Raw genomic sequence first — 14366 nt, forward strand, 5'->3', positions numbered from 1 at the left:
TTTTCACATGTCTCAGTTTTATTCTTGTTTTATAGAATCACAGAATCACAGACTGGTTCAGGTTGGAAGGGACCTTCAAGCTTATCCAGCCCCACTACACACCTTCCACTAGACCACGTTGCTCCAAGGCCCATCCAACCTGGTCTGAACACTGTCAGGGGTGGGGCAGCCACAGCTTCTCTGGGCATCCTGTGCCAGGGCCTCACCACCCTCATCTCTACTGTCATTGCACAGATGTGCAAGCTGGGCCCAACCCCATAAGTATGATGCCTGCAGACAATAACAACAAGAAGAGCTCTGAGCGCACAGGAGGTAGAGAACTTGTCAGCTGGAAATGAGAAACATATTGGGTGAAACCCTGCCTCCACTGTGATGAATAGCAAAACTCTCCATTTGATCTCAGTTAAGGCCAAGACCTTGGAAGGGAAGAGAGATGTTCCCTTTAAGAGGTTTTTATTGGGTCTTTTTGAAAACAGTGTACCCCAAATCATTAATAATGAAGGAAAGTGCAGGTCTTTATTCTTAATCTCTTTTTGCCTCAGATAACCTATTGTGCAAAACGATGCTTGGTTTCCTAATAGATGTATTAAAAGGATGAAAAAGATAATGCTGTCACTAAAAACCCTTGTTTCTCTTTAGAAATTATATACCTGTTACTCTTTTTAGCAGCTGGGCTAATAAAAAGAGGAGATAAAATACATTCCTGTTTTAGTTTTACTCACTGTGTTTAGCTTACGGGTCACAGACCTTTGTTGAAAAATTAGACTGCATCTCCTGTAGAGCCAGTGAGGATCATGTATTGGGCATTGGCATGTGCTTTCACACAGCAGTGAGAGTAGGGAGGGGGGAAAAGAAAGGATTTCTATTTGAAAAAATCAAAGCCAGTGGGTGAACACAGAAGGAAATCATAGAATTATAGAATGGTTAGGGTTGGAAGGGAGCTTAAAGATCATCTAGTAAATTTAGTATGCTAAGCTGAATTTGTCCTCTTAATAAATGTGCATTAACTTGACAGTCTTTTTAAGTCCCAAATGCACAATTGTGTTCAAAGCAGACTAAACTACTAATGCATATTCTCTCTTAAGAAAAGCACTGAAAACCTGTCTAGTGCATGTACAAATGTGTTCTGCTGGATGAGACCACTTGCCTTAAGCTCGGCCTTTTTAACAATTCAGATCATGTTTCACATAGAAAAAAAAGGAGAATGTACATTCTGTTTTGGTTCAGGAATTGGGGTCTGCCTAATATTTTCAAATAGGAGGGTCTCTATTCCAGGTTTTCTGTTGTCATATAGTGTTTAGTAGATATAAATTCAGATATAAATAGTCCTGATGGTGTTCCTGATAGGCCATAGGTTTACTTCATTGTGCTCCTGCAGTTGTGCCCATTCTACATTTGTAAGCTTCTATTCTTAACTAGGCTATAACAAACAAACTGTAAACTCCCAACACTTCTCCTCCAAGGATAATTTTTAGTTCAATTAAAAAAAAATTATATTTGAGGTCTCTATCAGGTCCTTAACAGGATTCCCCATGTGACTTCCAAAGCTTGTGTCTCTCTCCACACTGCCTTATTTTGCTTTGTCGAAAAGGAAAGCCAAATAAAATTGTTCCTATTTGTGAGATCCATACTTTGCCCATCTAAGCAATGTAATGGTGGGTTAATGCAAAAACCGCATTGGGTTTTCTGTTTCCAGTCTTAACTGAAAACAGGACTGTTAATTCAGTGTTTCTACATGTTAAAGCCTTCTTAATCCCACTACCCCTCAGCCAACATCACCTCAGGTGTGATTCCCACCATTTTCCTCTTTCAATAAACCTCCATGTCCTGCAGCCCCTCCTGTTGCCTGGTCTAACCACTGCTGCAGAGATGATTGACGGCTCTTGAATAATATGCTCGTTCCTATAGGAAATTTCCTGTTCCCTTTCTTTCTACACTTCAGCAGCCCTTGTTCCCGGAAGCTAAGCTGTAATATGCAAAATAAAGCCATACTCCACACCTCCTGAGTCAAAACTTTGCTGTTTTCCCCATTTTCTTGTACCATACCCTCATATCCTCTCCTTTCTATTTAGAATCATAGACTCGTTTGGATTGGAAGGAACCTTAATGCTCATCTAGTTCCAATGCCCTGATATGGGCAGGGACACCTTTACTCTATCTTTTTTGTCATAGTTGGATTTAAATCACCAGCCACCTATGCCACTAGCCAGGATGGTTTTAGCATCTAAAGCAACCTGAAGAAGTCTGCCCTAAACCTCCTCCTCCTTCAGTTTTGTCTCTGTAATTGTCAGCTGGCATTTGTGATTTTATTACAGGTGCTGGCTTCATCCAAGAAGGGCCATGACAGGCTAAAATAGCCAGGGTAAAGGCTAAAACACAGAGGCTGCCTCATTACCCTTCAGACCTTGATTTTCTTCTGGGATAAAGGAGCTTATTCTGGCCACAAAAGTTATACTACTGGGATCAGGAAGAGATTTTGTGCTGCAAGACAAGGAACAGGAACAGGTAACAAATGAGTTAGTGACAGCATTGATGAAATTAGAGAGCCCAGCCTTTGCTAATGGGGTCTGGGGGACAAAGCCAGGATTCTGCAATAGGGGAGAATATTTGGGAATCTGTGGAGAAGAAGCAGCTGCCATATTGAAATTCATTACTACATTACATGAGAATATGCTTGTGTTATAAACATGGAGGAGTGGTGCTGGACCTGTCTTGAGCTCTTGCTTGCTGTAGTGGTGTGAGACCTGGAGCATGCTGGCAGTTTACTTGAAGTTAATGTTACCCAGATAGAAATAATCCACACAGACAGCAGCAAACCCCCTCCACCTCAAATTTTACTCCTTACAGGGGCGTGTAGTCGAGCCCTAACCAAGGACTGCAGATGTCCCCATCTATTCCCAGTGACAGATTGCCTCCCTGCCCTATGGCCTCCCTCCCCATTTACACCACATCTCTGGTCTTGCAGGACAGAGAGGGGCATCCACATTCCCAAGGGAGCACGTGCTGCTGGAAGCACCCGCGGGGCTCTGTGGTGGTGGGGATTCCTGGTGGGCCAATGGAGACCCAAATGCTGGCCACCAGCAGGCTTGCAGGGACCCCTGGGAGCCCCTTGCAATGGCCTTGGGTACGAGAGTAAGTAACCCCAGCTTTTCTCCAAAACAAAAAGCAAGTCACTTTGTCCATGCTAGGAACCTAAACATGTGAACTGAAGTAACCCATCTGCTAAGATTGAATGCATCTGGATGCATCTGAGTGCATCTGGCCTCCACTTCTCTAGACAGAGGCTGGAGGGGGAGGGGAAGAGAGGTTGAGAAGGGTTTAGATAGGCAGAAACAAACACACATATATTTTTAAGGAAATATGAGTCACTTGCACTTCAAGTTTATTCCAAAAATCAATTCCCAGACCTCGCCGGCTCCTGCCCCTAGCTCCTGAGGCAGGCCCTGTGCAACTGGGTGTGATAGATAGGGATAAAAATTGGATACATCTGTGGGGAGGAGGCAAAATGCTCTTTTCCAACCTGCCCTGACATGCTAAGGCTACCACTGCACTCTTGAATTGCTCCCCTGTCTCTGAGTGCCTCTCGCACTGCTGCCGGAGGGGAGCTCCTGGCCCCCTCCTCTTGTCAGTAGCTGTGGGCATGTGCCCACTCCACCAGCAGCAGGGCAGGGGAGGCACAGCCAGGAAGGAGATGGGGCAAGAGGGACAGCTGGCTCTCCTCCATGTGCCCCACAGGACCTTCTTGCACTGCTCCTGGAGCGTGAGGAGCCGGTGTCAGGGAGCCAGCACCCGCCCTCCCAAGCTTGAAGTCTGACAGCCCTCATCTCCTTACCCTTCATTGTCCTGTCTCCCCTTGTTACCAGCAGCCCAGTGCCTGCCCCCTCAGCAAGCCAACTTCACACCATGACTGAGACATACTGCTCTGGCAGGAGGAGAGATCTGTCACCCACCTTGCTGCTTTGACAGCTGTAGCCCATGCCTAGGGCTGCTCTGCCGCTATTTCTGTGCCACTCCAGTGTGTGCCATGGAGCTACCTCTCCTGGTCAGTGTGCAAGGTGGCATGGGGCAGAGGGTGGCAGCATCAAGTCAGTGCATGTGGAATGGAGGTGTGGAGAAGCTCTCTGTGCTTATGCCACAGGAGAACTTTGGCAGGAGGTCATGCTGCAGGCACCAGTAGGCAGACATCGCTGACCACTGCCTGTCACCTTCACGCTAGCCTCAGAGGCAATGGCAGAGGCAGACCCTTTTCTGCAGCCCCAGGTCAGGTGGGCTCTGAAGCACCATCCTTGACACAGATGATTGATAGCCATCCCAGTCGCAGTGCCTGCATACCTGACAGCTCCCCCAATAACAGGCAGTTACCCTACCAGGTTCACCACGGTCTGCAGCAGCTTGAAGGGTGGGTGACGTGAGGGCACATCAACTCCCAGTTCTTAGGGCAGAGGCTCCTGAGGAGCAGCCAGCAGTGCCAACAGCAAGATGCTGCCAGCAGCTCCTGCCACCTCCACGTGTAAATAACAACAGCAAATCTGCACTCAGCAGTAACTGCTTTTCGCTTAACCTTATCAAGAAGAAACCATACATGCTGGTTCAGCAGAAACTGGGGTGAGGCTTGAATATAAAAAAGATCATTCTGCTTTAACGAGGCTTCCTCTTCGAAAGAATAATATTGGCAGAACTAAAGCCCAGATCGGAAACAATGTGTGGCTTTTGTTTTCTTTTATTCTTTCACTTTTTTCCTCCCTTGCCTTCATTCCCAGTGTTGGGGCTGGAGAGGGAAGTCTTCGTCTTGCCAAACTAAACAAATTACGCTTTACAATTCAGAGACTTAAATGCCTCTTTTTATCATAATTTCCTTTGCTCAGTGTTGAGAAAATAAAGCAGTAGTAAGCAGAGTGATTGCATACCCTTTTCCTTATGGCCACTGGCAAACAAATACAGCCAGTTGTTTCTCTTTAAGTCCATTAAGTTTGCCTGGAAATCATCCCTGGACAAACCTCCCCCCACACACACTCCATGCTGGAAAGAAAAAAAATAAATAAAGCGGAGCCCCTTCTTTCTGTTATTACCATCCCTGCAGATGTCCCTACTTCCCATGACAGCACATGAGATCAAACCTCTCTGAAGGAAAGGGACTCATTCGGCTGTGCCGGGAACGTACACGCTCACTTACGGTACCTCTTGGCAAGCAGGAGATGAGCAGGAGCTGGAGCAGAGTGAGTCCTACATGTGTCCAGGGGGCTTGCTCCATAGTGCCCGGGCCAGTGCAGCGGTGTGACTGCTCGGGAAGGGAAAGCAGGCAAACAGCTTTTACTGAGACCTCACCAGCTCCGGGCTGCGAGGGATCTCGGATTTCAGACCTCAGCTCTCTCCCATCCTCACCAGAGGGGAACTACCTTCAAGAGACTTCTCAGGCATCCAGAAGCACGACGTCACCCCAAACCTCTCCAACTGCTGCCTTAACCCTTTCTGGACTCTGGCAGCCGATCCCTTTTGTGATGGGTTTATTGACACAGCTCTCAGCTCTGAGGTAGCAATTTTCGTTTTGGAAAGAAAGATATTGCAAAAGGGGAGGAAACAGAAATGTGAATATCTATTTGTGTGAGTCATCCCAGTTGCTGTGGGTGAGCTGAAATTATGGACGTCTCCAGAGGGAGGCACTTTGGATATCCCCCTCCTTGGGATTCCAGGCGTTGATGCATCCCAGGGTGCTGCCCCTGATATTGGGTGGGTGCAGACTGGGGTTCCTGGCCCATGCTCCAGTGACCAGGCAGCCTGGCCAAATGACATGTTCCACTTTACAATGTGCTTAAAATAGCCATGTATTTTTATGGTGGGGCAGATGAATGAATGAGGCTCACTAAAAGTTCACTCCACAGCGGATGAAAACCACAGAACACGAAAGGAATCACTTGGCATATGAGGGCTTGAGCTAGTCAAAACCTTTTTACAGAGTACATTTCTGCCAGGAAATGCAATTTTGGCAAAATTGAGATGTTTGGTCAGAACATGTTGATATTGGGGAAATGTTCAATCCAAACAAAGGATGCTGTTTAATTTGGATTTTATCTTTGGCCATATTTTTTTCTGCCTTTTCTATTAACACGATACTGATTTTATCTGGTCTTCAGCCTGTAGTTCATAGCAGTATACTTTATTTTATCTAATATATTTCCTGCACAGTTTTTTAATACCATCCAAAGGACGTATTTCATAGCTCTAAATCTGACTTTTTCAATTTCATTTCAGTTGCAAGTTTTTTTTTTACATATATTATGAGAGGGAAAATTTGAAACTCTGGCGTTTGCTTTGGAGTAGAAACTCTAGTATCTCAAAAAGTTCTAACAAATACCTACAGCTGTTTGTAAAGCTCTAGGCATGCTGAGCAACCTCAAAAATTTGAGAGCAGTAGCCAGTGGAAACCTTGAGTAGTTTACTGTGGTGGAAAATCCATTATAGCTTCAGGTGGTCTGTCATGGGGTGAATTCCTCTATCCGGACCTTTGTCTAGGTTATACATGACTAGTGTTTGTTCACCTTCGAAATAAAACAGTACCAATGTATTCATGATTGGGTTTTTTTTTCTCCAAATCTCGTAATACTGATGTAAACCCACCATTAAAAATACTAATATAAGAAGACCTGAGATAGATGCCAAGTTTGTAACCATTTAGCATATAGTGCTGCTCAGAACATGTCAACGTGACATGGCACTTGTAGGACATTTTGCACTTAGCTGCCATTTGACTTTCTACATGGCTCCCAACAATGGAACGAATGCTCTTTCCTAATTCCAAGTTTGGGTTCCTTTAGCAAGCCTTTTAGTGGCAGGAATAAAAAAAAAATAAGGAACAAACTGAAGCCCCACCTAACCAGATGAAAACAGTGAAAACGAGGAGCTCTTACCTCTTCACAAAGAAACAAAACTATTTCAAGGCCAGGTTGGACGGGGCTTTGAGCAACCTGGTCTAGTGAAAGCTGCCCCTGCCTGTGGCAGGGGGTTGGAATTGGATGATTTTTAAGGTCCCTTCCAACCCAAACCATTCTGTGATTCTGTGATTCTAATGTCTGTGGAATCATGATTAGTTTATTTCGTAGCCCTCATTTCTAGTAAGCAATTAAATTACTTAATCTAGTAAATCCTTTTAGTTGCTTACAGATATCTGAGGCTTAGATGTCTCTGAGGAGGAGTCTTATGAGGATGTAAGACAAAATCTGGTTTTGGTGTGTGATGTGAAGGGAAATCCCAGAGCACTGAATGAGGCTGAACACAGGGAAAGAGAGTGTTAAGGCCAGACACAGAGGACCTAACACTTGGTTTTCTCATAAAGGCTAGAACCACTTGGGAACACATGCCTGCAAGGGCCACAGCTGTTTGTTTCTTTGGGCCAGTTCCTGTGGCAAGATGTTCAACACAGTAGAAAAAGAGCAGGTGAAGCTGTGTCTTGGACCTGCGGATGGAGCAGAGCTACAGGGACACCTTCAGTTTTAGGGTGGAAAAGTGGCCTTTCTGCTTGATGGATGAATGGGCTAAAGGGGAAAGCTGGTAGATCTGTGACATCTTTTTGGTTTTCTTTTCTCTGAGGGAAGGTAATTATGCTACCAGGAAATCTAGTTGCACTCAGCATTACTCTACAGTGCTTAACTTAGCTTAGCACCATGCGGTGGATCCACTGCCTCCTCAGAGAATGGCTCAGCAGCCAAATACATGAACTCAGCCATGATCACATGATCACACAGATTTGCACATGGCCTGTTTGCATGGGTTGTCTAGTAGGATGTCACTACAGCACCAGGAATGACTCTGGGCAACTTACACAGTGCTCCTGAATGCACTTTTTGCATTCCTATTAAGAGGCAGAGACCAAACCAGGCACATCGCCCTGGCCAAATATTTCTGGCTATATGTAATCCTCCCTGAAAGAAAGCTAAAAGCTCTTAACCATGTGTCTGTACTGCTGAGGAATCTTGCTGTAGCATTTGGCTGCAATGTTTGTATCTGCCCTGTTGCTGAACATACTTAGAGTACAGGTTTGAAAATTATGTTCCACTGAAACTGGATTGTAAAAATGGATAGAGATACTGTACTTTAATAGCCATTTCAAAGCAGCTAGCAATCCCTCTCAACCTAGAGTAAAAAAAGCCCTTTGATAATTATAGTTGACCACTGAGTGAATAATTAATGTGTAATTAATACCACTAACTTGTACTTCTAATAATCTGCCAGCAAATCTGAGACATGAAAACACTGTGTGGTCCAGTCTGCAAGAACAGAAAGAATGCCACTGTTTTATCTTGGTGAAAAACTGACATGCAGGGGATGACCTAAGGTTCATATCCTGCAGTGGCAGGTCATGAAAGGTACACAGTAACTTCACCCCAGTTCTGTACTCGAAGCTCTGGACTGTCCTGCTTGAGAGGAATCAGTGCAGAATAATTAGGGATGAATGTACAGTTGTGGATAAAAATAACTTGGACTTTAAATAAAACCACTGTCTCAGAGCCAGACAGACTTTTTGCAGTGTTTGAAAATTTAGTGAGCTTGCCCCCTTCCCCACCCCCCCAAGCCTATTTTCACAAACTACTGAAATCTCTTGTTTCTGTTACTGGAACATTACCAGAAAACTTTCTTCTTTTGTGACTTCTGCTTGGACGATTCAATCCCAAATGGCCCTGATTATGTTCCAAATCTCCAGAGCTTCTGCTGAAGGAAATCTGTGATTTTCAATGTTATTCATTTACACTACTACAGATTGGATGTCTTCACAGGACATCCTTCTTACAAGAACATTTGGACTCCATTTCTCTCCTCACAGACAAAATTCCCACTGAAATTAGTGTAGTCTTCTGCCAAAGAAAGAGTTTGAATCATCTGAGCTCAAACATGCTCCCAGCAGGGTTGGTGGAGTTATGTCTTGAACTTTAGTGACTGGCCAGTAATACCCACCCCACTCAAACAAAACCTGAAAAAAATATTTGAAAGACATTGTAAAAGAAAATGGGCCCACTTAGAGGCTGGAAAGGGCTTGTATCTCAGAGGGAAAATAAAGTTCAAATGAAAATCAGTTCTGGAGCTTTAAGAGTAGCAGAAAAAGCAGTTAGTGAATGATCTGCACTAATGTTTTATTCCTTCCCTCAGAGCATTATTTTTGGATCATCTCCTTTTAGAGGAGAGATTGCAAAGTGTTTGCCTTTAAAACGCATCTTTTAGAAGAAATCCCAGACCTCACTGTAACATCTGAGGAACATTTTATCAGTTTCTAGCAGTACTGAGAGTAAGTATACTTTGCCCTTTGGGCTTCAAGTTTGCCAAACGTGTGCAATGCAATATCTAGCGTTTATGAACCACAGTAGAATTGTGTCAGCCTACCTACACAGGCATCCATAGGCAAGGGCACTTTGTGCAGCTTTTCGTGACCTGAGCTCCATAAACTTCGCATCACTATGTGGGATGTTAATCTTCAGTGACTGAGGCATCACAGTCCAAGAAAGCTAAATGGGTGAGAACGGGAGAAGCCAAAAAGAGCTGGGAGCTGTAGTGCCAGCACACATTACAGACCCCAATCTAATAGGACTGGTAATGATGATGGTAATGATTGTCTTTCTTAAAAAGATTTTTTTTACAGGAAAATGGAGGTAGTTTAAAAAATATGATCCAAATACATTTCTGGGCAAGTGATCAGGAAAATATGGTCAGAAGAACATGACTGCTTAACGTCACCTAAACAGCAATATGCTTTTTCTTTTTTTTCAGTTATTATTTCATGTTTTGATTTGTTTGGATGGTTTTTACAGTGATCCTTCTGTGTTTGACTTTTGCGTACAGTCTGTGATGATCTTCACCATAGCACTGTGTAAGAAAAGAAACAGGTGAAAGATTTGGTTTGAAACTAAAACTAGCCCATAGACAAGCCTAGTTATCACTCAGACAGCTATTATAGTCTACGTCTGCTAGTCTGATATTATAGTCTAGTATAGTCTGATATTATAGTCTATTATAGTCTGATATTATAGTCTAAGGGGATAGCAACACATTACGTATTTCCTTACATGGAAATGAATAACCTGCAGATTCAGTCATTCTTCTGGTATACATTCTTGCTTTGTAGTTTAATAAATAAGGCTTCCTAGGTTAATGAATAAAACTTTTAGTCTGTATAGCGACTTCAAACTGATCACCGAAACAGTAGACATAGAAATTTAGCAACTGTTTTGGGTTTTATTTAAGTTGGGTTTATGTCTTATGGTCATGAGTACATATGAGTCAGTGTGGAAGCCAAGAAGAGAATATGATTTTGAGACAGAAACTTAACCATGCTTCACCTTGAAGGCTAGCCTAGCACTGCAGCATGAAGTCCAGACAGATGAACATGTGCATGAAATAAGGGTCAGAAAAATGTGTGTTGCAAGTAATTTGTGGAAGGTCTGCTTTTCAGAAGTGACGAATGTCTGATTTTCCAAACTGGAAATGTAGAAGTATAGCGCTTCTGGAAGTAGGATTCACACAATCTGATACTGCATTGCAATTAGATAACGGAGTGATATAAGACTTGAGCAGTGCTGTCTAACAAAAAGAGCTTAGTTTGAAGTGCAGTTTTTTTGGTGATCTCCTTTTGTCCTTTCATTGATGCCCATAAAAACTGAAATTAAGGCTTACTTTCTCTGTCCCTCTAGGTCAAATTTACCAGTGTCCTTATGAACGAACTGTGAAAAAGCCTAGTTAGGAACAACTGTGAAATTCTACCTACAAGAAGTAATGAAATCATTCACTTTTTATACAGTTGTCTTGCATGTCATACAAGTAAATAATCAGGAAATGTACAATAACACACCATGTATCTTTCCAATGCATCTTTGGGAGTTCTGACATCCATCATTTAACATCCAGGTAAATAATTTCCCAGTTTTTCTGTCCGTCTCCCTTGATTGACTTAACTGACCTTGACCAAAAGGGGGGGGGGGGGGGAGTAATTTGACAAAGACAGTAAAAATATAATGATTCAGAGAGAGAAAAAAAAAACTAATAGATGAAGTGGATGAGATCTTTCAGAACAGTAGTCCATTCTGAGAACAATTGGACAAGGTCACCAGGGCATTGCAAAATTTGATCTCATCATATAAAGAGATACACTGATCAAAATCTCACGCCAATATGCAGCCATCTCTTCAATTTTATTAAAAAAAAAAACAAACAACCAAAAAAAAAAAAACCAAATAACAACAAAAAAAAAAAATCCCCAAACTCCATCAGCATCTTCAGCTAGTGCGAAACTAGGTGCTGAAAAACAAGCTGCTCAAAAGTAACATCTTGTCTTCCATCCCTGTCAGACACTGGTGTGGTAGTTGACAGTCCCAATGATCCTGCTTCCACATATTTATTCTCTATGTCATCCTTGTCATCTTCAAACTCTGGCATGCCAGACCACTACTGATGTTTCACTTAAAACCTTGGGAAAAATGAATGAAAAATGTTTCACAATGATTTTTCTTCTATTGTTTTTTAGGCAGTGATGTCATGATCTGTTTGCACCAGGAAATCACCTGTGTATCTAATGCTACAAAAAAAAATTCCTCTTGGTATAAATCTGTTATTTACAGCTACATATGCTGGGGAGATTTAGAAGATTTATAAACTCTTAATCAAGCAAAAAGACTATACACAAAAAAAAAACCCACAAACTAAAAGGTTCATTCAGGTTAAAGGAAGACCTTGTATAGCTCATCAGATCTCTGTTTAAAATATCCACAAAGGTACTACACTGTAATGATTGCAATGGATTTTCAGCTCTGACCTAGCAAATACTTAGGCATCTACTTAACTTTGTTTAAGCCAGTAATCCAACTGAATTCAGTGGGTCTAAATGTCACTTTTTAAAGTTTTTGAAGCCTAGAGGTATTAGTGCATAGTCATAACTAAAACTCTGAAAAGTGGCAACATCAGAAGTCACACAGAAAGTTTCTAACCTGAGTCCTGGGCTGGCTGGTCTTTCCACACTTCCAGAGATGTGGAGCACTGCTATCATTCCTGCAGTTGCTGCCCTCAGCAGCAAAGAGGAATGAGGTTCTCATTTTTCAGTGTACTGCCTGCTTTGTACAAGAAATAAAAAGAAATAGATTCCATCAGACCAGATTTCCCACTGGGATTACCAACAAACCAGCACTAGACCAGTGCTTCAGAGATACTGAAAGAGTGACAGGAGTTTCTACTTAAGACAGCCTTCAACATTCATTGTTAATTGGTGTATCAGAGTTTTAAATAAATGCTTATGTAGCAGCCTCCAGGATTGGAAATCAAGACTGCTGCTTCCCTTTAAAGATTGGGAAAAACTCAGCTGAAGCAAAGTAAAAGATTTTACCATGCTGTTGTTGCTTCCCTTGACTGTTAGCAGTCAGTGGCGTGCAAGCTGACAGAGAGGGTATTGATTTTTGCTACTTTTAACATTTCTTTGTAGAAGAGGAGCAACAAAAAGGAATAGAAAAGAAGTAACAGCAATTCTTGTTTTCTCCAGCAGGGCTTCAATGTTACAAGTTTAAGCAGCAAAAGAAAGGAATAATCTATTCCATTGCACTCTCTCCTGCTAGAAGATCCACATTTGTCCATCCTTGTTATTATTTCTCGATCTTGAAACTACAGTGAGAGCATGTACCTCATGACAGCATAGCTTTAAGCTTCTGCTATCTATTCATGGCACCTTGAAACCTTCCCACCTTCCATTGCACTATAACACACAAAATCATACAAGGAAAGTCTATGCAGAGAAGTCTACTTCAAGCAGTCTAAACTGATTCAGAAAGAACCTCAGAAGAGCCAGTCTTGGATCCAGTAGAGAATTTTTAGTTTGTGCTGAAAGAGTATTGACTATTGTGGGTTTTTTCCCTATATATTTGGTTCTGTTCATAATTCCATTGCTTGTGTTCAGTCATTGTCTGATATGTGAAGAATCTCTTGGCCCTTAACATTATTTTAGATTTCTCTTCATGCATTTGATCCAAAGCCACTGAGGTGAACGGAAAGACTGAGTTCAGTGGCCTTCAGAGCAAGCCCGTAAGGAGCGCGGCGAGCAGAGCGGGCAAACAGAGCGGGTCGAGGCAGTTTGCGCGGCAGTTCGCGCAGGCAGGGGAGCGGGGTGGTGAGCACTCGTCGTATGAGCAGGGCCCGGTCTGGGGGCTCTGCTCTGGCTGCCCCGGTGGTGGCAGCGTAGGCACCCAGACAGAGCCGGTGAGAGGGGAGGGTGTAGTGAAGAGCTCGGGGTGTAGAGAGTGCCTGCACTGGTCTGGTGAGGGGAAGGTGCGCAATGGGCAGGGCTGCACCCGGTGCTCCCTGGTGGAGGTGCTCCTGCAGCAGGGGCTGAGCTGCGGGATGCTGTTAATAGGCTGCGAGATGTCAGGGAAGCTGAGAGGAAGCAGGAATGCTTGCTCCACACCCAAACTGTGCAGGGGCCTCGAGCTTCACCTCTACCTCATGAAGGAAAGAAGGAGGCCGTTAACCTGGGAAGCTGGGAATTAGTGACAAAGAAAAAGACAACAAAAAAAAGAAGGAAAAGGACAACCAAAAGAGAGGGGCTTCCCCCAAAATCCACTGTCCCCACGCAGAACCGCTTTGCTGTCCTGCAGGGGGCTAATGAGGAAATGCACTCGAGCCAGAAACAGCCGGCTGATGCACTGCTAAAGAAGATCTCTACTGGTGATGCTAGGAAGAAGCGGCGGGTTGTAGTAGTAGAGGACTCTACACTGAAAGGGACAGAAGCACTTGTCTGCCGGCCAGACCCCGTCTCAAGGGAGGTGTGTTGCCTACTGGGGGCACGGATCAGGGATGTGGCAGAGAGGCTGCCTGCTCTAGTAAGTCCCACTGGCTATAACCCACTCCTGGTGATACATGTGGGTGCTAGGGATATAGATAGCAGTAGCCTGGGGAACATAAAGAAGGACTACAGAGCCCTGGGGGAGGTGGTTAGGGGCTCTGGAGCTCAGGTGGTCTTTTCATCAATTCTCCAGGGTACAGGGGAGGACCCAAAAAAAGCTAGGAGGATTGGTCAGGTTAATAACTGGTTAAAAGGGTGGTGTCATAGTCAGGGATTTGGGTGTCTTGAAGACAGGACCCAAGCTTGTAGGCCAGGTCTAGTGGGGACTGGTGGAGCTGCTCTGATAAAGAAGGGAAAGAGCAGTTTTGGTAGGAGGCTTGCCAGACTGGTCAAGGAGGCTTTAAAATAGATGTGTTGGGGGAGGGGGGCATCATTCCATCCCAACACACCCAGTCAGTTGCCAGCACCTATAATAAATGCTTGGAGCAACGTAGAGATACCCAGCTGCTCCAGCCAGTGAGCCGGCTTCATTTGGAGCTCGGCTCAGATGCCTCTATACAAATGC

At 43.8% G+C, this 14366-nt stretch overlaps 1 protein-coding gene across 4 annotated transcripts in view; it reads right to left on the reverse strand.

Annotated features, from left to right (window-relative positions):
• PAMR1 (peptidase domain containing associated with muscle regeneration 1) overlaps nt 1–5559 on the reverse strand; it is a 51374-nt gene extending 45815 nt beyond the window's left edge. For 2 of the 4 annotated variants that reach the window (XM_062620264.1, XM_062620263.1), the window contains exon 1: nt 5179–5559. In XM_062620264.1, the coding sequence (XP_062476248.1) occupies nt 5179–5251 (73 nt within the window). In that variant the 5' untranslated portion in view covers nt 5252–5559. The remainder of the gene's footprint in view (nt 1–5178) is intronic. The other 2 variants (XM_062620265.1, XM_062620266.1) reach the window with 2 other exon arrangements.
• Nucleotides 5560–14366: the final 8807 nt, after the last annotated feature.

Source organism: Pezoporus occidentalis, unplaced genomic scaffold (genome assembly GCF_034315485.1).
Source record: "Pezoporus occidentalis ecotype Australia unplaced genomic scaffold, CSIRO_AGI_Poc_V1 ctg22, whole genome shotgun sequence".
NCBI classification, from domain to species: domain Eukaryota; kingdom Metazoa; phylum Chordata; class Aves; order Psittaciformes; family Psittacidae; genus Pezoporus; species Pezoporus occidentalis.